We start from the raw sequence: 22235 nt of genomic DNA on the forward strand, positions 1-22235 counted from the left end.
ATTGACAAAAATTCACCCATTTAAAGATTAAAAACACAGACATCAGGTAAATTTTAGAGTTTTGACTCCAAATTTTACCTCAGTGAGGTGTGTGTGTGTGTGTGCGCGCTCTGTGGGTTTCTAATCAAATGCCTGTTCAATGTTTCTTTCCACACTCATTTTATACATGCAAACTGTATATTAGGTGGCTTATTTCTCAATGCAGGCTAATGTCTCGCGAAATATGGGGCAAAGAGGATGCTTGTGTGGGACAATCTAGGACACTGAGAGGTACATTTAGATATGCAGTATACAGCGTATGTGCCCATGAATATCAAAAATAATGTATCAGAACTGAATGCATTTTTTTCTAACTCCATCACTTGATAAATGTTCATAAATGAAAGCTGTTTATTTTTAGGGTTTCTGGAACTCCTGTTTCCCTGTTAGTGCTTTTTTTTTTTTTAGTTATTTATCTATCTGGTTATATTCCTTTGGTTTCAGTAGGGATGTAGCTGCAGCTCTGCACATTCGCTGCATGTTCTTATTTATTTGTGGGAGTCAAGTGTGTTGACTCTTATAAACTACAGTCAATAGAAACTGCCAGAATATTTGGGTTAGAAGAACAAGAAGTCACAATTTTGTGCAGTTGCCTCTCTAATGAGGAAGTTGTCATACCAAACAGCAGCATTGTATGCTCTTGCGTGCAGATTTATTAATAATAAAATATAGAAAATAAACACAAGCTTGGACAGCGTAAACAAACAGTGGGAGCATTTATGGCCCCTGCAGTGTATTATTTTATGTCTTGTGGCCATAAAAACACTTCCTTCCATCAGTTTGTCAGTCTAATACTACAAATTCTCATTGTTTTCCAGGGACATGCCCATTTGTGTAGCAGCGATAACAGGAAGCTGTCAGGTTTTATTTTCATTTTCCACATCTGTTCACTTGGAATGTTTTGCAGGCCCAAAAGATCCAGAGGAGAAAGATTTACTGCTACAGAAGCTTTGATTATGAATTTTTCTGCATAAAATATTTAAAATCATAAACCTCTACAAACAAGACTCAGTCATTTTAGTCACTGTAACAGCTCGCTCGTTCGAGGGCTCAATAAATCTAGCAAAAAGAGAAAAAATAACTCATAGACAAACAGAGCAGTTACTAAGGTTTCCTCAAGTGCTGAAGGGAGGTACACTTTCCTCCTCCAAGCAGCTGAGAGACACACTCTTTGATAGTTGAATGAAGTCATCCGGCCACTTTGAATACTCCAGCTGAGCCTTTGTGATGACAGAGTGATTGGTGCTTTCCACTTCTGCTCCTTGTAAAGCATGCTGCCACCGGGTTACTGAATGCTTGACACCCTTTAAAATATGCAGTAACACTACTTTGGATTGTTTTCCAGTTGAGACCTGTCCATAGAGTTTTAGGGGGTGCTTATTTATCTCTGAGAAATTTCAGCTCTCCAGAATAGTGGCTGGCAAAAATCCAAAGAGCAGTGAGGTATCTGCATTCAGTGTGTCTGAAAATAGAAGCACAGAAAGATGGATTGTGTTTCAAACAGCGGGGCTGAGATGGCTGGCACAGCTCACTTTAAAATGTTTTATGTCCAAAAAAAACAGAATCTGTGTGAAGCTACATTTTTAACTCAAATTGGTCCAATGTCTGTATTTCAGACTGCAAACGGTCTATTTAAATGAACTTTGAAAGGCAGAAGCAAGATGACTACACATTGATATCGAAGCAGTTTGCCTGGAGCAGTCATTGGCAATATGGGAGAACAGAGTGAAGACGTCAGGCTGCTTAGAGGCACCATCTTAAAACACTTTGTTAGACATGTTCTTTGGCCAACTTCATGTTCACATGTGGTCATGACTTCCGTATTTTAGTAAGCTAAAAAAGCTTGCATGGAACAATTAAGGTTGCCACATGCAATGTTTTGTTTCTATATAGTTTTAAATGGTCTAAGCTGCTTTCCAAGGTGATTTTTTTTTCATGCAAATTCACTTTTTATTAGTTTTTATATTAGTTTTAACTTATATCATGAATGCCATTTGTCTGGGGAGTTCAGAATAGTATTACTTTACACCCACGTGAACCCCTTTTCAGGCTTGCTGTGTTCAAATAACTGATATAATCCTATTTTCTTAAGTTTAGTAGTTAATTTATAGTTAACAAGTTGTGACAATATCACAACACTGTGATATTGCAGTATTGTGAAGGAAGGGAGGGTCCACAGAGAGAAAACGGATGGACATCGGAGGACAGCAGATGGCTGAAAAAGATTAAAGAAAGAGAATATCAGCTCACCGTGCTGTGCCTATGGCCTGATGTCAGAAAACGCTGTAAGTGTGTTTATACTCTGACTTTTATCCCAAGCCTTTATGTGTGTGTTGACTCAGCAGTGATAAAATTAGACCATTTGAGGATAATGCCTGATGGTCTCGTGGCTTTATATTCCATTTTATGTTAACTTGTTCCACTTTAGATGCGGATGGCACCCAAAAATTCAACAAATGTAGAAAAGTAAGTGATGCTCACAGTTTGCTGAGGGAAGACCAAGTGATCCCACACTTTACATGGCCATCCCACCCAGCAATCAAAACCTATGTCGGTGAATGGAAGCTTATCTGTTATATTCTTATCTAAAACATTGACCTCACATGATCCAGGGGTCCATTTGAAGGTCACCTGTTGCCAAAAGCAGGACACCTTGGTGGCTTTGGGTCAACCTGGGAGATAAAGATGACCAGATCCAGACTGACACACCAATCTAATAAGAAAAGACTGGAAAAATACAAACTAGGTCAAAGAGGACTGACCTTTGGTCTTTCCATGCTGTTAGCACATGACTTGATCATGCCACTTCTTCCTTGTTATATCATGTCACTGTTTTATCTCTTTCTTTTTCAGGCTAATTTAGGTAACAGGGTTGCATGTGTGTTGTTAGACACAGCAGCAGTGCATAATGACTGTTCTTTAAAAATATGTTGATGTGAAAAAAAGAGACACGTGTCAACAAAATCATCAATCTTAAATTAACTAGTCTATTAGACATGCTTATCAGAAGGCTATGGCAAAGAAAAGAAAAATACTATTTTGGGCCGTTCTCATGAGCTATTTTGTATTTTAAATAATATTTTGGAATCACCTTTCCAACCCAGAGGCTTACAGTTTGTCCCAGGACAAGAGTAATTTACAGGACAAATGTATTATGTGTGTATTATGTACTTTGCGCAGGGATTATTCTCAATTTTCGTGGGTCGGACAGAAAATGTCCTGCAAAAGTAGAATGGCTTATTGTTTGTTTTTATTATGACGTAATACAATCTAAAGCTTGGCCCTTAAATTTGTCATCTCAGTAATTAAAACTTAAAATAAATTATTTAAAGGTTAAGCAAATATAAAGTGTTTAAATAGCAAAATTTCAATCCTGAAGCATTAACCTAATGCACGGAGTTCCTCACTGTGAGCTTTAGTGTAATTAACAGTGCAGGAGGGTTTCAGGCAGGTTTTAGTGTCGCTGCTGATGAGCGCATTCTGACTGTGTACTAACAGTGTGATTGTGTGAAATGCTTTCCAGCAGCCAAATAGAGGCAGAGGCCGCTGTACAAGAAAACACTCCCCTCTGCACGTCGTAGTAAACCCAGGGTATGGATCGGCTCCGCCCATAAAAAGGCCTGACCAATCACAGAGCTTAAAACAAAGCCCTCTGGTTTGATTTGTAAAATTGACCTTGACCTAAGCGAATGGCGCAGCGCAAGGGGCGTGGCTAACAGCTAGTTCGGTTGCATTGGACGTCGCTCATCATCAACTTTTGCTACTAGACGAGCCTGTAAAAGCTAGTTAGCGGCTACAAAACACACACATTTCGTGTCTCAATCGTTCCCCGGTGTTGTGCATTTGTCCCCCTTTTAAAATTTCGGCTGGGACCCGGAGTCGTGAAGGAGCAGTAAAATTCCATAAGCGACGAGGAGACTCCATCTTCGGGGAGAGCCAGCGAGGCGGCAGAGAGCTAGCGGGCTTCGCTGCTGCTGCTAGGCTAACTTTGCCCCAGCCAGCAGAGCGAGAGCCGGAGCAGAGCGAGTGAGCGGCTTGCTGCTAAACGGTCAACCTGACGATACTTTCGTTGACTACAAAAGACTCCCAGGTAGGTTTGGAAAGCCCGCATAGGTGTGTCAAGCATGCATCGATGCGCTGGCTTTCATCAGCGCTGCGATGCAATCCCGTTACTGTAGCTGCAGGCCATAGCGCTAGCTCCCTCCGTCCCGCAGCTGATAACATATTTACCCTGCTAAGCTAATGGACTGTGGAAGCCCGTAGAAACACAGCCACATTCCTTTCTCACGCAACGATTTTATCTACTGTTCTTCAACATGATGCAACCCAGCAGCAGACCGGTTATATACGCAGATATCAGGGCACCGGTGAGAAATTTAATGCAGGTGTTGTGTGATGTGCAGAAATGCAGGTAGGTGATTGTGGTTTGTTGTTGTTGCTGCTGCTGCTGCTGTCACAGCGTTACTTTGATGCCTGTGGTTTCAGCATGCTGATGGTGGGAGGCGATGGACGGAAGCACTAGAATGAGTGTGAAGGAGCTGTGTGAGACGGATGACCTGGCCACCCGCTTGGTGCTGGACCCTCTGCTGGGCTTCAGCACCCACAAAATGAACATCAGGTAATCTGACACACAATACAGCAATCATGGAGTCCAGTGACTACCCAGTGCTATGGTATGGCTGGAAAGAGTGTGATCACTGCTGTTTCGCTGGCTTTTTTAAGGCTTGATTTCTTAGATTTTTGGTTGGGTGGAAAAAATACAAAGGCAGAAGAAAGCAACTGATCTAAATTAATAATCCCACAATAGGGTTAAGGGGTGAATTTCATTTTATAGTGAAATATAAAAATAAATAAATGTGAGGGTGAAAGAGAAACCATAACATGAGCTCTCACGTAAGGTGTATCTGATATCCCGTACTGGTGTTTTTTGTGCATCATCAAAATAATATTGGTCCGGTTTTAGCTTTGCACCTGACCAATCACATTGTTGTGATGTCATAGCTTTGCAACTTGAGAAAAAAAAGACTGTTATAATGATGTTATGAGGATGTAGGAACAAAACCCACATGTGGATATCAGATTGCGCTCAATTTCAACATTTCATTAATATTTCTTTGTGTCAACAGCCGATTGTGTTGCGTTACATCAGTTTTGTGCTGGGAAAATGTTAAAAAAAAAAAATAGCAAAGAGCTGAAAAGACTTTAAAGCATGTCAGTTATTATTTAGAATGTCAGTGTTTGTTGCCCCAACACAAAGGGGGAATTAATAACAATAAAGAAATATTATTAACAGAAAAACAATATTGACTCAAACTGTTATTTAAATGCTCAAACAGCCGAGCTATTTTAGCGTCTAAAATGACAAAGCGGAGTCATGACTCATACTTTATACAGGAATAGAGCAATAATGGCTCTGCTTGTGGTTATCATACTGTTTCCTTTACATGTAGCAGATCTTGTTAAATCCACCAATGCCTTTACTTATGTGTGTCCATATTGTTGTGTAATAAATAGTAACATTAGATGAACCGGTGACGCCTTCATCAACAGCAACTTACAGTGAAATTTTCCTAATCAGGCTTTTTCTTCAGCCTTTGTTACTTCCAGGGTTCTGTTTAAAACAAAATCTTAATACGTATGTTGTTTTGTGTGTGTGTGTGTTTGCGCAGAAACATTCAAATTATTTATGTCACTTTTGCCAACTAATTTCTGTCAGTTGAGCTGTTTTACTTCAGGTGTTCAAGTGTCTGCCTCAAGGCCTCCGCAGCAGTAAATGGTGCTGCTCTAGTTCTGTTAGTCATGGTTGACTGCAGACCATTACAATGTCGTGATTAGAAGTGGAAAATAAAATGAGAGCCTGTAATTTTATAAAAATACATACATTTCCAGGGTCATAAATTACTCTGTATAACTTTCTATTATCCTCCCAACACCAGTCGGCTAATTCCTGTTATTTGAAAGGTGGAGTGAAAAAAAGAAAGCTTTACATTTTGTTAAAGTAAATTGGAAATGTTTTTATCATTAGAAATATCACTACAGCACACAGAAATGTGCAGTTTGAGTTCTAAATTAACTTTCTTTGGGCACTTGAAGGTTAATCATCAGTCCAGAATTTCGCAATCCATGCATTCCTATTAAAGCGGCCCCTGAGCTCTATAAAACTTTAAGAATACCAGGTGGTTCTGATTATGCTTTAATGCAGTGACACTTCAGGCCAACTGCAAAACCTGGACGTTCAGTGAAAGTTAATATATAATAACGATGAGTGTCCGAATAAAAGCTCACACCTCAGCAGTCATTAGAGAAAGTCATTAAAAAGAAAAACCTGAATTTTACTTTAATGAAGGTGTACGCAGCAGCATCAGTAAACTGCTGTTCATTTTCCAAGATTTTTCATGAGTAGTTTGACAACCGCTTATTTTAAAGCCGTTTTAATGAATGAGTTTGTTAAGTGTTTGTAAAATTCTGGGTGGTGTTTTTCCTGCATGAAATGTATTTAAATCCACTTTAAAATGAATAATTGAAAATAATATAAGAACCGAAAAATGGATAGGCTTTTATTAAATAAGGTAACGTAAACTCTTTGTCCCATCTACATCCTGACCAGTCATACTTATGGGTGCAGCGACCTCCCAGAGGGCCGTGGAAAAACCCTGTGTGCACCTGTTGTGCATGTTTTGGTGCATCCGTATTAAATACAGAAGTGAAGGAAGGTTAGATTTCTGAGAAAGATGCACAGATATTTATTAATTGTTATTGTAGCTTATAAGAACAGAACTGTGGAACATTTAGTCCAAATATTTTTAACTGTGAGCTGATTTGGGTGTTTTTTGTGTGATTTTCTTTTTATTTTCTTTTTTATTTTTTTTCCTAAAGTTGTTGGTTCAAAAATATATTTGGATGCTATATCTAAAATTCAGTGTTAAAAGGAAGCTTCTTAGACTCTTCTTATATCTGTCCCTCTCTCTTTGTGCAGCCCCCCACCAGAGATCCGACGTTGGGGTAACCTCAAAGAGACGCTTTTGAGGTTTCAGCGTACGCACGACTTCAACGCTACGTTTGAGGCTCTAACGGTGGGCGAGCTGGCTGGTGACTACTTTAATGCTTTGGGGAGCCATCGACAGGAGCTGCTGAGACAACATGTATGCATAAAACAAAAATGTTTGTTATCATTTGACTTTATTGTCTATGTGTGTATGTGTTTATCACCGATACTTGGATTTGTCACTCGAGTGTAACATCACAATCAAAGACCGTGTGTGATGTTTGCAGGTTTATCGCTACCTCAGTGCCTTCCTGTTGGATAGCGGTGTCAAGATAGAGTCCTGTGACAGATACTCCTCAGAGACCAACGGAGCCAAGATAACCTCAACTAGGCACTGGTATTCACACGCAGCAGCATCACGAGCTGCCACTGCAGCAGCACTGCGTCCTGTATGGTGTTGTTTTTTACAACTGAAAATGTGATGCCTGAATTGTTCCTCTGCAGGTTTGTAGGAGAGCGGGTGGAGGTCCTGCTGGGCTGCATAGCAGAGCTGAGTCCTGCTGACAGTGCCGTGCTGAGGGCGGGAGTCAATGACTTCAGCGTGATGTATTCCACACGCAAACGCTGCGCTCAGCTCTGGCTCGGGCCTGCAGCTTTCATTAACCACGGTGAGTGTGTTTACCTTCGAGACTAGTGGTTGTACACATATATATGCATCTTAATGGAAATCTAGGCCATGCCTTCAGTATTACACTGTAGTTACTCTTAAAGTGGGCCTACTGTGTTTCTCTCTATATGTGTGCTGTTACAGTGATTGATACTGATTTACATTGACCATGCCAGAGTTTCAGATAGTGTGCAAGCAGTCCTTTTAAAATTCAGAGATCTCAAATAGGATTTCAGGTTCAGATCATTTCACTTTGATTTATTATGATGAAGGTTTGGGGAAATTAACTTCAATAGAAAGGCAAGTTTCTTTCCTTTTTTTTAAAAAAAAAAAGAGAATTTAAATGCTTTTTTGTGTATTTTTTTGTAGTCTGTGTTTAAAAATGTGTTTAAAAAGTTCTCCATGGTGACCAAATTAACTGATTATGATTTTAGCTGTCATTGAGCAACCCTTTATTTAAAGTTTGATTGCTCACATTGGAAATGCTGAGGCTGGTGTGCGTACAGTTAACTTTGTGGGCCGAAAGCTGAGGCTTCAGGCTGCTCTGAATGCTCTGTTTCAGATACGTTTCTGCTCTTTGCTTCTGTTACGATAAAAACAGGAACTATCTTGACCCTCGTGCTTGCGATGAGCAGGCAATCGGAAGATGTTGGCTTAAAAAGAGGAAAATGGAAACTAAAACAGAAGAGGAACTGAGGGGCTTTACCAAAGCTTAATAATAGATGAATAAATATGAATAATTATGAATAAAAATAAATAAATAAATCATGCAAACCTGTGCTAAATATGGAGCTGGAAATGAGCATAATAGGCCGACTTTCGGTTCCTTACTCAAGCTGATGAATGTATATAATTCATAGAGTGCACCAAAACAGATTTATCCTGAACTCGGTTTGCACTGCAGTGACACAGGGATAGCGGTCAATGTTTTGCACCCATGTCTGTGTCGTCATCATAATTATAGTGAGAAATTATAGGTTTCCTCATATGATTTATTGACTTTCTAGTTACAAGAGCGAGAAAATCATGTTAGCAGATGACATGTTGGTGCACAGTAATAAAGATTCAGGAGGTCTTTCATACCTCATGCAATAACTCTTTATTACACAAAACATCTGTCTAGCAGAGAGTAAATTGTCTGAGTTTATTTCGGCCCTGTGTTGTCTCAACACTTCACATCCTGTTATAGTGAACCACTTTAATGTGACATGACATATGCTGTGCTTGTTTTCACTGCTGTTTCTTTTTGCTCTATTGAATTTGAACTCTTTTACTTTTCAAGCCACTTTGTCATATTATATTATATCAAGCTTCTTTTTTTTAAGCATCTGATTGTATTTCATTTAGATTTAGAGCTTTTCTTTTGCATGTTGTTTGTTTTTTGAACCTTGTTGAGCTGTTTTGTTTTGTCACATTTTATTTGTGTTGATATATTTTGTATTTGAGGTGTTCTGTTGTAGGTCTGTTTAATGTTTCAGCTCCATATTTTAAAGAAAACAAAGCATATCTTATCCTAACTGCAATTGTGCCAAAGGCCTAGTAAAAACTGGGTCATTTTTTTTCCATCAGAGGGCTATCTCTTTATTTCTTTAGTGAAAATAAATCCAATCTAAACCAGTAGATTAGCAAAATGTTGAGTTTTTCATTCACTGGTGTGATTTTATTAGTGACCTTATTTATCTTTCTTTTTCTTTGTCCCGTTGCACTGAAGACTGCAAGCCAAACTGCAAGGTAATCTGCAATAATAATTCACTAAAACACTTCAAGTTGAAATTATAACATGTTATTTTCATGCCAAATGTTTTATTTTAAGTGCAGATTTAGACCTGCCTTCTGCCTCCTGACTGCTTTGTTGTTGTTGTTTCCCACGGGCCATCCAACCTTTGTCTTTGTCTGTTTTTTTTTTTTTTTTTTTTTCCTTCTTTTTCACCCGCCCAGTTCGTCCCCGGTGAGAAGAATATCGCTTGTGTTGAGGTGATTCGACCCATAGCACCTGGGGAAGAGATCACGTGTTACTATGGAGCCAGCTTTTTTGGTGAAGGCAATGAAATGTGTGAATGCTGCACCTGTGAGAGGTACGTCCATTATCTGATCAGACGTGGTCTTTATCAAAGTCTTTTTTTTTTTTTCTCAACAGATTTTATTCATCTAAGAGATGAAAACTCTGAACTTTTAATCTTTTTTTTAACTCTTCTTTAGGAATGGAGAGGGTCACTTCAAGCACAGAGGGAAACAGCCTGAAATCGAGGAAACAAAGGACCCCGTGGGCCAAAAGTACCGCCTGAGAGAGCGATATCTTCGTCATCACAGAGAGAGAGGTCACTTTTCTACAAGGCCAATAACACCAGGAATACACTCGGGAATCTTTAAAGGTAACCAGTTTGGGATTTTCTTACTAAAGAGCTTTTGGGCTTTCCCCAAAGCACAATCAGAGGGATTGCACATAAAGGGAAAATCCATAGATTTTTATTGAGTAAGATAACAAAATACCTAAACTATATGCAGTCCTTTCGTGCTCAAGGCCACTCAGGAAAAACCCTGATGTTAGTGTGAAAACACACAAATAAACAGAGTTTTTGCCAAATTTTTTTTATTAAATCCTATCCAGTTTTATTTATATAGCTCCAAATCACAGAGACAGTTGCTTCGAAGTCCTTTATATTGTAAAGTAAAGACTACATTAATACAAGCCCTGCAATAATACCTGGTACAGCTTAAATTCTGCCGTGACTACACTGTTCAGATTAAAATTATTGCTCTGTTTAAAGTATACGTTCAACAGTGGCAGTGCAATTATCCATAACCTGTAAAATATTATGCCTTAAAAAGGGTCTACTATTAAATATCTGTGTTATTATATTATATTAAAATCTCCAAACTTGTTTACTTATTCTACTAAATAAATAAACTAAATAAATCCAGATGTTTTAATATCCTTTTGTTCTTATCTGTTTGCTTTAGGTAGCATATGCATGCTTATGCAATCATATAAATAAAGGATTTATTATGTGGGGTTTAGAATAATTAGATGGGATCTTCCTCGGGGACAGCCAACATAAACATTATGAGGGACCACTCACAAATGGATCCTCATTAAAATATTTATATTTATCAAAAGTTATTCAATAATCTGTGTCGATGATTAATAACAATGGAGCTTTAGTTGTGATTAGACTCGGATTTTAAGAGGATTTTAATTCAAATGACATTTTTGGCTTCCAGCAATCATGAAAAGATGGTAATCAGGATGAACTTACTAAATTACTTTTCATCATTCATTTTTGCTACAAAGCTCTCATTTTTTCTTGTCGTATGAATCAAGTTCAACCTTTTCAAAGCTCAACCTCACCCAGTTTAGTTGAGCTCTACCCAAGATGTCTGAAAGTGAGCCCTTGCTCAATGAAATCTGCCTAGGAGGAGTAAATCTAATGAAAGTTTTTTCCTGCAGCTCTGAGGGCCTCTCACTTGATCTTCTTTTGCAGACCTTTCTCATGGGAGCCTGTGGGCAGGCAAAGAGTGGCGGTTATTCTTGTGTAACGGGCTTTATAGTCAAGAAAACAATCCCTTAAACTGGTCCCCTACCAAAGGACAACAACCCTAACCCGCCTCTTTTCTCAGTTTATATTATCTATTTGTCCTTTAAAGAACTTCTAGGGAACCACTGTTTGTTGTTTGGTTTTTTTTTTTAGGTTTGTTCATATATAAATGCTATAGAAATGCTTATGTAGTAGACGAAAGAAATCTTTCAGCTTTGGGCTTAAATTTTAAGAAATAAATGTGTAAAATTACAAAAGAAATTCTGGTAGCTCATTGCCTAGAGTGTCCTGTAATTATAAAACACACAGCTTCTGTTCACAGAAAATATCCTTTTGTACGTGGACCTATTGTAAGTAGTGAGAAACAGGAACTGTTTTTGTTATGCGATTGTTTATCTATTACTTAATTACAGTTGTGGAGTATGATTAGCCACAGGGAGGTCTTTATCAGCAGAAAAAGCTGTAAAACACATTTAAGTCCAACAATTCATGCCCTTCACATTTTCCAAAGCTATCCAGTGAGTGTATTGGAGTCTTTGTTGGGGGGATTCTGGTGCCCGGACCTTACGTTTGACGTCCATTATTTAGATTTTTAAGTGGGTTGATAACTGAAAAAATGTAATTTTACCTCCTGTTAGAAACAAACTGTTATGTGTTCCACTGTTTCAGAGTAAACATGCTTTGTTTCCTTCTTCTTTTTTTAAAAAAAAAAGAAAATGCTTCAACGTCTTGATGCAATTTACAGTTGTTGTCTTCACAAGTTTGATTTACACTATAGACCAGACTCTGCACATGAAGTTGTTCACAGGGCAGAAAAGCAGAACAATGGGTTTTGTGTAGAAACCAAAAAGTTAATTTGCTTCTTTGTTGCTGTCTCTCTTTCAAAGCCATCCCCTCAAGGAACTCATTCACTCAGCAGATGAGAAGAAATGCCTTGAAGAACAGAAAACTGAGTCAGACAAAGAAGTGGAGACAGGAGAAGCAAAGACGATCAGGAAAGCACCCACTAAAGTCCTCCTCTACAGCCAAACAGCGGCGAACGGTTCCGCTTTTATCCCAGGTTACACTAAAGGACCTTAGAGTCAGAGTGCGGCGCCACTCTTTGGATTTTTTACTCAATTGTAAGGATCCAAAAAGCAAAGAAAGGGCACTGCTGCTGCAACTCGAGGAAGTGAGGCCACAAGATAACAGGCCAAGGGGACTGAACATGACTGGGGAAGAAAGCAACAGCAGTGCGGTGAACTTGAAGCCCTTTACTCTGAATTCCTCCATGTCAGCATGTCAGAAAAGCAGATCTGCGGTAAGAGGCGCAGGCCTTAATGGGAGGTTTGCAAAAGTGGTGGGCAGGAAGCCCGTTCACATGAGGACCTCTTCAAGAACAAAAAGCAGTGTTCGCACCACACTCGCACACCAGACGAAGTCCAGTAACACAACTAACACTACAACTGTTTGTCACCCGGATGAGGGCGACAAAATCTGCAGTGCAATAAAACAAGAGAATGTCGAAACTGCAATCACAGAAAGTCAAAACCGCGGCGCCATCGAAACCAGCGTCATCACCACGGTTCAAAATCCTGCTGCCGAGCAAACTGAGCGCAAGACTATCAGAGCTTTATCCACGAGTAACACGGATGGATTGAAGAACACTGGAGACAATCCGCTAATATCTCTGAAGCAATATCTTACAGTCAATCTAACGAGGTTATCGGTGTCACAAAGTTTGGAACTTGGAGAAAGCTGTGAAGACAGGAAAGTAAGGGTGGAGGTTAGAGGAAGGAGGATGCAGAGCCAGCGCCCAGGCCCAGCAACAGAAAAACGAGCATCCAGATTTCAGCAGAGGCAGGCGAGAAGTTCAGAGGTCTGCACAGCTGACGGTAACAGAGGGGTGAGGGAAATGTCTTTCAAGTCTCCAGATCAAACCAGTGTAAGGAAACGGCATTCGAGCGAGAGCACGGGCGACTTATCCCACAGCGAGAAAAAGAGAAGCGAGAAATTTAGTGAAATACAAACGGCTTCGGTAGATGACAAAGATTTTATAACAAACGAACAGACGGATTTTTTAAAAGGCAAAACAGAAGGGCAGAGAGACAGTAAAAGTAACAGAAACCTAGAAGAAGTGAAAAGGTCTGATTGCAAAATGGTTTCCAGCAAATGTCAAAATAATGTCCAGGATGTTAAAAATACAGCCAAGGGGGTTTGCACGCAGGAAGGATCAGGACAAATGAGTTTGAGTACGCAGCCAGTAAGTAGGCATGAAGATGATATTGTTATAAAACAGGCAACGGTTCTGCTATCTGATATTTTAAGAAAAGATAAATCATTAATAGATGGGAGATTAAAGGGAGGTAATGTGGGACGACGGTTTTCTACCTGGGCCTCCAAGGAGAGTGCCGAGGAGGAATCAGAACAAACTGAAATAAATGGAGGCAGGTTCCGGCGTTCAGTGCAGAGGAGGATTATTAGAAGACGAAAGATAAGGCCCAGAGCAGTGAAAAGAAAAGCAGCAGATAAGCCAAGCACCAAGGGACACTTAAGCAAAGACATTACAGCTACAGTTAAGACGGAGTTGAGTCAGGAGAGTGTGGAGCCTAAGTTGCCACAGAGGCACAATGACCCACCGGCCACCTGCCTCAACCCACTACCTCACAAGTCACTGATTTCGGCTAAAACCACGACTAATCCAGACACCAATGCACAAGTGCACGCGCAGTCCAATATACCTCTGAAGAAACGTACATTTCGCAGTTCGGCACTAGATTCTGAACAAAGTCTAAACTCTGCCTTAGATCAGGTTTCTAAAAATGTTACAGAGTTGAAATCGTCTGCAGTGCTGAGGCAGGACCTCGCCCCGTCTTCAGGGGAGAGTAGCAAAGTGAAAAGAGAGAATAAAGTCAGAGTTAGGAGGACAGAAATGCAGCGGTTAGCCCCCAGAAGACACTCCTCTTTTAACAGGGTCCTTCGCTCGAGACCTGCTGAAGCTCAGCGTGGTCATTTAATGAGGAACGCTCGAAAGTGTAAATTAGAGAGGCTGGATGAGGATGACGCCGGTAAAGCACAGACACTAGAGAGCGAGCGTGTTGAGGATGTAGCCGAAAGTCTGACTTCAGATGAATTTCAAAGTAGAAATCAGGGGAAATTGATGACCCTGGAACAAAGTGGTTTGGAAGACATAAAGCCAGACTTTTTTAAAATTCGGCTTAAGAGGAGAAGAGGGAAAGTATGGGAGATGCAAAGTGCAGGGTTGGAAAACATGGCATTAAAAGCAGAAAAGGGAGATGAGTTGGTGGCATTCGATCCTTTTAAAGCTATTATGGACTCGGTGTCAATTTTAAACATGGAGATGGAGGCAGCTCAGGCTCACGTGCAAGCTAGTAAGAAGTCAAAGAGCAGATTGCATCGTTTGAAAAAAAGAGGAGAGAAGTTGCAAGCTATAAATTTCTACACTGGTGCAAAATCAGACAAGGACCTTGAAAATGACAGGGAAAACGTCTGTGGGCCCGATGTGTCTGCCAGCAACGAAGTACAATTCAAAGAGAAAATCGATAGGGACCCCGTGGTTGGAGTCAAGCAGCTGCTAGAAAAAACAGAGAGTCAGAAAAATGACAGCACAGCCCTGTCAGCGGCAGCGCTGGAAACAAAAATCGAAGAAGGTTTTTTAAAGAGTTCCTGCTTGTTTGAAAGTGGGTCACAAAAAAAGCAAGAGCCGGAACTGGACATAAATGGCTGTCCATTACCGGTAATTAAACTGCGTAGGAAGATGGAGGATATTTGGGAGGTGGATAGTAAAGAGGAGCTCATACAGCCCGATTTAAAAGTAGAGACCATTATTAAGACAGAGATGAAGGGTCACGTTTTAGGTAAACAAAAAGGACTTTCCGATTGTTGCAAGCTCAAAGAAGAGTGCCCATCTTCTGAGAGACTGAACAACAGCTCTCTGAAAACCGAACCGCCACCATTTTCTTTGTCCCTATCACCGCTGTCGCTGTCCTCGCCCCTCAACGACAGTAAAACCGAAGTTATATCCGTAGCTGCAGACAGAATCACTGAAAGGCCAGAGATGATCAGCGGAGGAAGGAAACAGAGGCACAAAATGGACAGAACACACAAGTGTGGGCCTGTCGAAACACCCACCACTTGCCTTAGTCACACTCTTCAGCAAATTGATAACAGTCTCTCTCGGCTTTCCGAGGGCTTGTGTTCATCTCAGACTTTGGAAAAGCCCACAGCCTCTTCTAATTCTGTCATCCAACCCCCGTCCCAGTCTCCTCCATTTGCAACAGCAGATAACATGCTTACCAGCGAGCCCAGCTTCACAAACTGCTGTGATGACATTCTTGACTTTCAGTGTCTCAACTTTGAGGGCTATTACCAGCCACAGAACATGCTTCCATCTTCCCCATCAGATCTGTGTTCCCTGGATCCTCCTACAGATCCTTTCAGCAGTCCCCTCTCTCACAGCCCTACCGACACGTGGACCACGGAAACGCCATACCTTGGCCCTCCCAGTCCTGGAAATAACTTTACCAGTGAGGATTTGCAGTTTTTTCCAGGCCTAATGCCTTCCAAAAGTGACTCAGTTCCTCTGGAATGTGAAGCAAAGGATACCTCCAAAGACAGAAACCCACCCAACACCAGTTTCAGTTATTCAGCTCTGGGCAACCCCGACTTGGCGGCTAAAGATCGAATTATAAGTAAAAATCCGGGAATGAGGTTTTCCAAAGAAGACTTAAAAAATCAGTCTTTCATGGCACCCAGTAAGCCTCGTTTTATGGGTGCGTCATCGTCTTCGGTTACAACTCAAAGCCCTGTTACTTTACCCCACCCTGCCATGAACATAAAGCCAAGCACCAGCCAATCAAAAACCCAGGCTAACCTCAAAACCCAGGGTCCCTTCCATCGTATGACCATTCCCAATAAATCCCAGTCGTTTTCTAGCAATCAGCCAAACGCAGTTAGAGCAGTGTCCCAGAGCTGCTTAACAAAGCCCGTACAGTCGTCTCAAATGTCTAACAAATTCCTCTCTCCTCAGCTCTTCACTGTGAAAAATCCCAACCCTCCCGACAATCCATTCAACTTTCCTGAGAAAACCTCTACAGTTATTCACAGGGTGCTCAAGTTTCAGGGGGGCAACCAGAGTCAGAACTTGTACAGCGCACCTTGCAAAGAGACCACGGCTGCCGGCAGCCCGACCGTCTCGTCCAGAATGCTAGGTGCAAAATCAGGTGCTATGGAGAAAACCCAGCAGAGTCCAAAGTTCTGCTTTAGTGCAGACAGTCATCAGAAAGGCAACTTGTCTGTTCAGGGGTTCGAAAAGGACGTTCACCTCGCTTCCTCCAACAGGTCCAACATTCATTTCAATAAACCCAACTCCTCAATTTCTCATTCTTATAGTAAAGCTAAGATGTCATCAGACAAACATGAAAGTGCCGAAGCCAACATGGCATACAAAAACTTTTCTATCTTGCCGAGGCAGTTCTACTTTCCTAGCAAAATGTCCGACAGTTATTCAGCACCGCACGAGAAAAGCATGAAACAGGATAAATCCACTACGCCGACCTCAGACAAACACCAGCCGTGTTACACTCAGCAAGACCCCTTTGATTTCAGTTTTGGCACTTCTCTTTCGCCCATGTCTCAGCACAACAGCCCCCAAGTGGTTCACAATACACCACCTGCTACACCAGCACCAGCAAACAAGTCCTCAGCCCCCTCAGCCTCGTTCCCTTACGGCTATCAAGGTCCTCCTTACGTACTAAACTTCAGTGGAGACCATTCTTTGACCCTGGGTCTCAGGGATGGTGCTGAAGGCTACCCAGGACTGGGCTCAACAAACTACACCTACCACTGCCTGATGGAGCCTTCGGGCACACAGGGGCGGCTGGTCGTCGAGCCCTGTGGACCCCAGCTCTCCAACCCAGCTTCTCTGGCTGGATTTTCAGGGCTCAAAGGTCACGACGAGCACTGCAGGAAGGATATGCAGCAGCAGTGCCACGCTGGGGATCACCAAGGCACATCACACTATGGACCTGTTACAACATCTCACTCCATGGGTGCCACAAAACCCAAGAGGGTGAGGTTAGTGGTGACAGACGGCACAGTGGACTTAGATCTTCAGTACTCGGACTGAATTAGTCTCCCAATCCCAGAATACAATTGGGAATATATCGTGTCTGTTGCACACACAGATAACAAAAACAGTTTTGTAAGAAAAAAAGAGCTTTTAAAACTATCTGACTGACATTTTTTCAAAATAATAATTTTAATTGACTGATAATGCTAACATGTACAGGGTTTTATGTAAAGAAAAATTACGAGTGTTTTAATTGCTGTCCGATTTTTTTTTTTTTTCTCAAATAGTATGTCCACTAAAATTTCCTTAGATTACCAAATTTCCAGTGTATAAATAAAACAAAGCATTAAATATATTTGTGTTTGGGAGGCCCTGTAAACATTTAAAGCCCTCTTCGTGTACTGTAACATAGATGTATGCATTTTTCTACACCCCGTAAGGCAGTAGAGGCAGGAGCGACCGTCACCGGTTGCTGGTACTTGTATTGGTGATTTTAAAAAGGCAGCTTTGTGCCTCAGTCTTTGATATGTTCTTGTGACTTTTTGAAGTACCCATTGAAACACCCTCTACCCTCAATTTTATACTCACAGTAAGCTTTTCTCACTTGGTGTGTGTTTGTGCGTGCGTGTGGGTGTACGTGTGCGTGTGCATGCATTTGACAGGCAGACCTGCAGGTGTCGAGGGATCAAAGTGTAAGGTGTGTGTCGCCGCACCCGATCACGCGACTGTTGCTTTGCCAGGTTTAGGTAGAATCGTTAGCGCGTGAACGAAAGGCTCGTGCATGAACAGTGTACAGTTAGCGACTTCATCGTAGGACAGCTTTACTGGGTGACGACGGGTTTCATCAGTGTCCCAGTGTGGACGAGTGACTGAGTGAGGAACTGCGATTTGGTTTATTCTTGCTAAATGAATCGACATCTCTAACAAGGCTTCATCCAGGTGGCAGACTAAGTGACAATCTTCTCACTTTTGTCCTTTATTTGGTCTCTTTTTCGAAGAAGGAACTGAAGGAAACAATGCCGCAGCAGTTACTAATATTCTGTCGTTGCTGATGGAGCTACGCATCCGTAGGTGTTCATATTGTAACCACAGTTATTTGCTGTTGTTGGAGTCACGTTGTGTCATTACTGTATGTTTTACATCAGTGAGTGGGAGCATTCAGTGTGACTGCACAGCCTTACATTACTACCATCAAAATGTACTGTCTTGATATGGAAAGGCCAATTATTTATTTTAATATCCTCATTCTTGAAAAGGTGCTTTAATGTAATTTATATTTCACATTGATTGTTCAAGCTATTAAATGTTTGTATTATTTAATGGGACAAAATACTGAGCTGAATATTTACACTGAGTATTTAAATTCAGAGCTTTTCACATCTTATCCAGTTTTTCAGTTGTTACAGGTGAAATGTTCTCTCTTTCTTATTGGCAGTTAGTCTCATTGAAAGTCTGCTGTAGAAAATGTACAAATGTAGCCTATATCATTAAAGACACTTAATTCTTTTTTTTTGGTATTTTCTTCTTTTACTGCTTCTTGAATTTTTTTGTTGAACAGCAGTGGGAAAACGAGCAGAAACTACAATCTGCTCCAGCTGGCTGATTCTCAACATTAAATGGGTCTTTTTCATTTTCCCTTAGATGCACGCACCTTCCAAACTTCAAAAAGGGTTCCCAAGCAGTTTTAAACATCCCGTGTGTGTCCTTTAATGTGTTTATATGAAAGCTAATCTGTTCCAGAGTATAATTTGCTCTGTTAGTTTATTTTAATCCCTTTACAGTGGAAAAAAAAATGTGGAAAGCACAAACTATATATAAAAATGGACGTAGCCATCACAATGTGACCCTGTAGTTTCCGAGTGTTAGCGTTTTACCCACATCCTTTTTGGTATTTTGGAGCTAGTTGTTATAGTGTAGCAGATAACATTAGAGGAAAACGGTTCACAGGTGGATACTAAGTACCAGAATTAGTACATCAGCTCTCTTTTTGATAAAGGGCCATTAGGCACCCAACTCAAGCTCAGGAGTTTTTCAGTGACAGAAATGAGCTTCCACAGTAATGTGCAGTAGCACAAGTAAAAGAAATAAAGAGAGAAAAATGCTGCTTGTGTGAATGCAAACAGAAAAAGTTTTAACATGCGAGTCTGGAGATTGACAGACTTTTAGACAGGGCTAAAACAATTCTAACATTTTCCCATCTTGTTGGTTTTCTCAAGGGCGCATGTAATCATTTAGTCCATTAAACATCTTGTCAGGGTTGTACCTTATTGTATCATTTGTTCTGCGTCCCCTGATTTAATCATCATTATCTTGGCGTTAGTCTGTCCGTAGTCTGTTGATCTTTCACTTCCTGCCCGCTACAAGGAGCCAGCAGCTGCTTTTCTTAGCACTAGGAGCAAACAAATGCACCCAGTCCCCTAAACTGGAACCAGGAAACCCAATATTTATCCTGGAAAGGAAATCCCCAACCACCTTTTAAAGTAGTTTAGAATTATTTAGTATCAGTCTGGTTTGTGGTCTAAATTAAACCGTTTCAGTTTATCCCCTGATGGTAATCCCGAGATTTCGTGCTCATTTTCAACACTTTATGCAGATTTGAGACACAGCACCTTTCGGAAAACCAGGAAGACAACATTTCCTTATAAGTGATCAAACCAGCAACACTTCTGAACCTCACAACTTACATGGTTTTCTGTGTTTTTCCTTCCATGATTATCAACCTGCCCGCTACAGGGAGCCAGCAGCTGCTGACTGTCATCACAGCACTGTGTGAATATGTATTCTGTGGGTAATTATTACAAAAGAATCAGCACTTGCATGAACTTGTTATTCATATTCATGCTCTGGGAGTTAAAAACAGACCTACCTGGGACACGTTTGACTTGCTAACTATAAAGATTTGCCTTTCACTTCTTTAATCGTGTTAGACAAATGATCTAATTGTATGAGTATACAGCGTGGTGTACTCATCAAAGCATTCAGTCAGAAAAAGAAATTCAAATAATTTAATCATAAGATTATGTCAAGTGCAAAGAATTCCTTTTTACTGTCAGTTAAAACTCCTTTGCATTCACCTTCGCTTTGCTTCATTTTCTATCCTGCTCTAATTTATTCATCTGGTTAATTTCACAGCTCATGGCCATTGTTCACCCTCCTGTTTAGTGCTCAGCCTTTAGCTCCTTCCTCTCTACCTATGCTTTCATCCTACCCAACCAACGCTTTTGCGTTCTTCTCTTCTTCCCCTCCTCTCTTTGAACATATGACCCACTTCTTTCTTTCCAGCTCTCGGTAGCAGACGAGCAGTTAATTCTGTTGCCAACTATAACAATTTTCTCATAATGAGGACAGAAAAAAAGAGAGCGAGAGAGGGAGAGATTATCCGTTATGGCAGTGAGGACACGGTGGAGTTAAAGAGACAAAAAAAGGGAGAAAACTGTGACAAATTTTAATATTAAAAGACAGTTTTTCAGGCTGTCATAACTGAATGCACGTTTTTATTCTGCTCAGATTTACGCACCGGTTTAGTTGCATCGAATGATCAATTCATGATCTCACAGGGTGAATCAGATTCATGTCATCAGCAAAATTTCCCCTTTCATGGATTGCATCATTAGGCTCTAAATGCACGTGCGCATGTGCGAGAGGGTGAGGTGGAGATGGTTTTTAAGTACTCGCTTAGCAAAAATCAGCAGGCATATAAGAAAAACACTGGCTAACCACACATATTATCATGGATCTATTGTAAACGTGTATTGTCGGTAGGTATTTAACTGTTTGTGAGTCTAAGAGGAGAATACAGTGGCATGCAACATGCGTGACAAAGAGATATTTCAAACTGTCGTCATCAAGTTCTTTATTTACCATTTTCTGCATGAAAAATTCATCAACAGTGAAAATCTGTTGTTCATCACATCAGGAGCAAGATTTTAGTGAAACTAAATGCTGTGCATGAATGTTATGGTGTGAAAATGAAAAGGCACCAAACAACTTTGGGTGAAGACCTATTAGGTCGATCACTGTGTGCAAGTGACACTAAAATCTGACCAACGCTCCAGATCGAACAGCAATTCCATGATGACCCAGCTGCACCACGGTGGGAGCTAATGTTAACAATAGCTTTAAATACAGTGCTTAAACACACAAGCAAAATGCAAAGAGAGCAAAAAGCTAAGAGGCGTACAAGAAAACTCCAATTTGCAAAATACAAATTGTCAGTATAATTTATAAATACTAACAGAAGCAACAAAACAATAGAACAGTAAAGATAATGCACCAGAAAATTGTAAATGATACACGAACAATAAAAAAGCTCCATATAAGGCAATAAAAAGGGCAATAAAACATGTGTTTTAGGAGGAGATTGACTTCAAGGTAAGTAGCTTAATACTTCCTTCTGTATTGTAGAACTGTAAATGTACTTCTCGGCTGCTTAGATGCTGCTCAGCACTGCTTTTTCCTTTGTCTCCTCCCTTATACAAAATACAGCAGACTTCCATTCTGTGGCACATCAAATATTTTCCAGCCATTTTAACACAGGGTTTCCACACTTTTAATTATTCATCGAAGCGTCCCTTTCATCTTACTCATGCGTACGTCGCAACTCTATTAAACTCAAACTGCAGCACATGCTCAGTGTGCATGCATGTAGACATGTGACGCCATGTTCCCTCTGTTCACCACTCTGGGGATTATAATCTGTCACGTGCATGACAACTGTAGCCCTGCAAAATGGCTGGCTGTGTGAAGATGTTGTAGGATTACATTTGAGTGTAGACTACTGGTGCCATCGTCATCATCACCAGCAGCAGCAGCAGTGAAGTAGCAAGAAAACACCCCAAGAAACAAGTTGAGGCCGAGAAAAGAGGGGAGAGAGAGCTTTGGAGAGGTTATTTCCCAGGTGACAGGTGGCCCAGGCTTCAAATGACCGGCTGCTGGCTG

The 22235-nt window shown here is 40.8% G+C and overlaps 1 protein-coding gene across 1 annotated transcript; it reads left to right on the top strand.

Moving 5' to 3' along the window:
• The first annotated feature begins 3765 nt into the window (after positions 1-3765).
• On the top strand, positions 3766-18027 carry kmt5c (lysine methyltransferase 5C). Its single transcript, XM_085454919.1, has 9 exons — positions 3766-4129; positions 4525-4657; positions 7016-7181; positions 7312-7421; positions 7529-7692; positions 9403-9422; positions 9630-9766; positions 9891-10063; positions 12115-18027. The coding sequence occupies exons 2-9, from the start codon at positions 4545-4547 to the stop codon at positions 17352-17354; spliced, it is 6123 nt and encodes a 2040-aa protein (XP_085311045.1). The 5' UTR covers positions 3766-4129; positions 4525-4544; the 3' UTR covers positions 17355-18027.
• The last annotated feature ends 4208 nt before the right edge of the window (positions 18028-22235 follow it).

Source organism: Copadichromis virginalis, linkage group LG4 (genome assembly GCF_057382275.1).
Source record: "Copadichromis virginalis isolate Kocher_CV1m ecotype Utaka linkage group LG4, C_Virginalis_male_GT1.1, whole genome shotgun sequence".
NCBI classification, from domain to species: domain Eukaryota; kingdom Metazoa; phylum Chordata; class Actinopteri; order Cichliformes; family Cichlidae; genus Copadichromis; species Copadichromis virginalis.

Bases quoted from the DNA above. Each gene is read 5' to 3' on its own strand.
- kmt5c (XM_085454919.1), top strand. From the start codon at position 4,545: ATGGACGGAAGCACTAGAATGAGTGTGAAGGAGCTGTGTGAGACGGAT. The intron at 7,182-7,311 runs GTATGCATAAAA...TGATGTTTGCAG, and splicing joins AGGAGCTGCTGAGACAACAT to GTTTATCGCTACCTCAGTGC. The intron at 10,064-12,114 runs GTAACCAGTTTG...TCTCTTTCAAAG, and splicing joins ACACTCGGGAATCTTTAAAG to CCATCCCCTCAAGGAACTCA.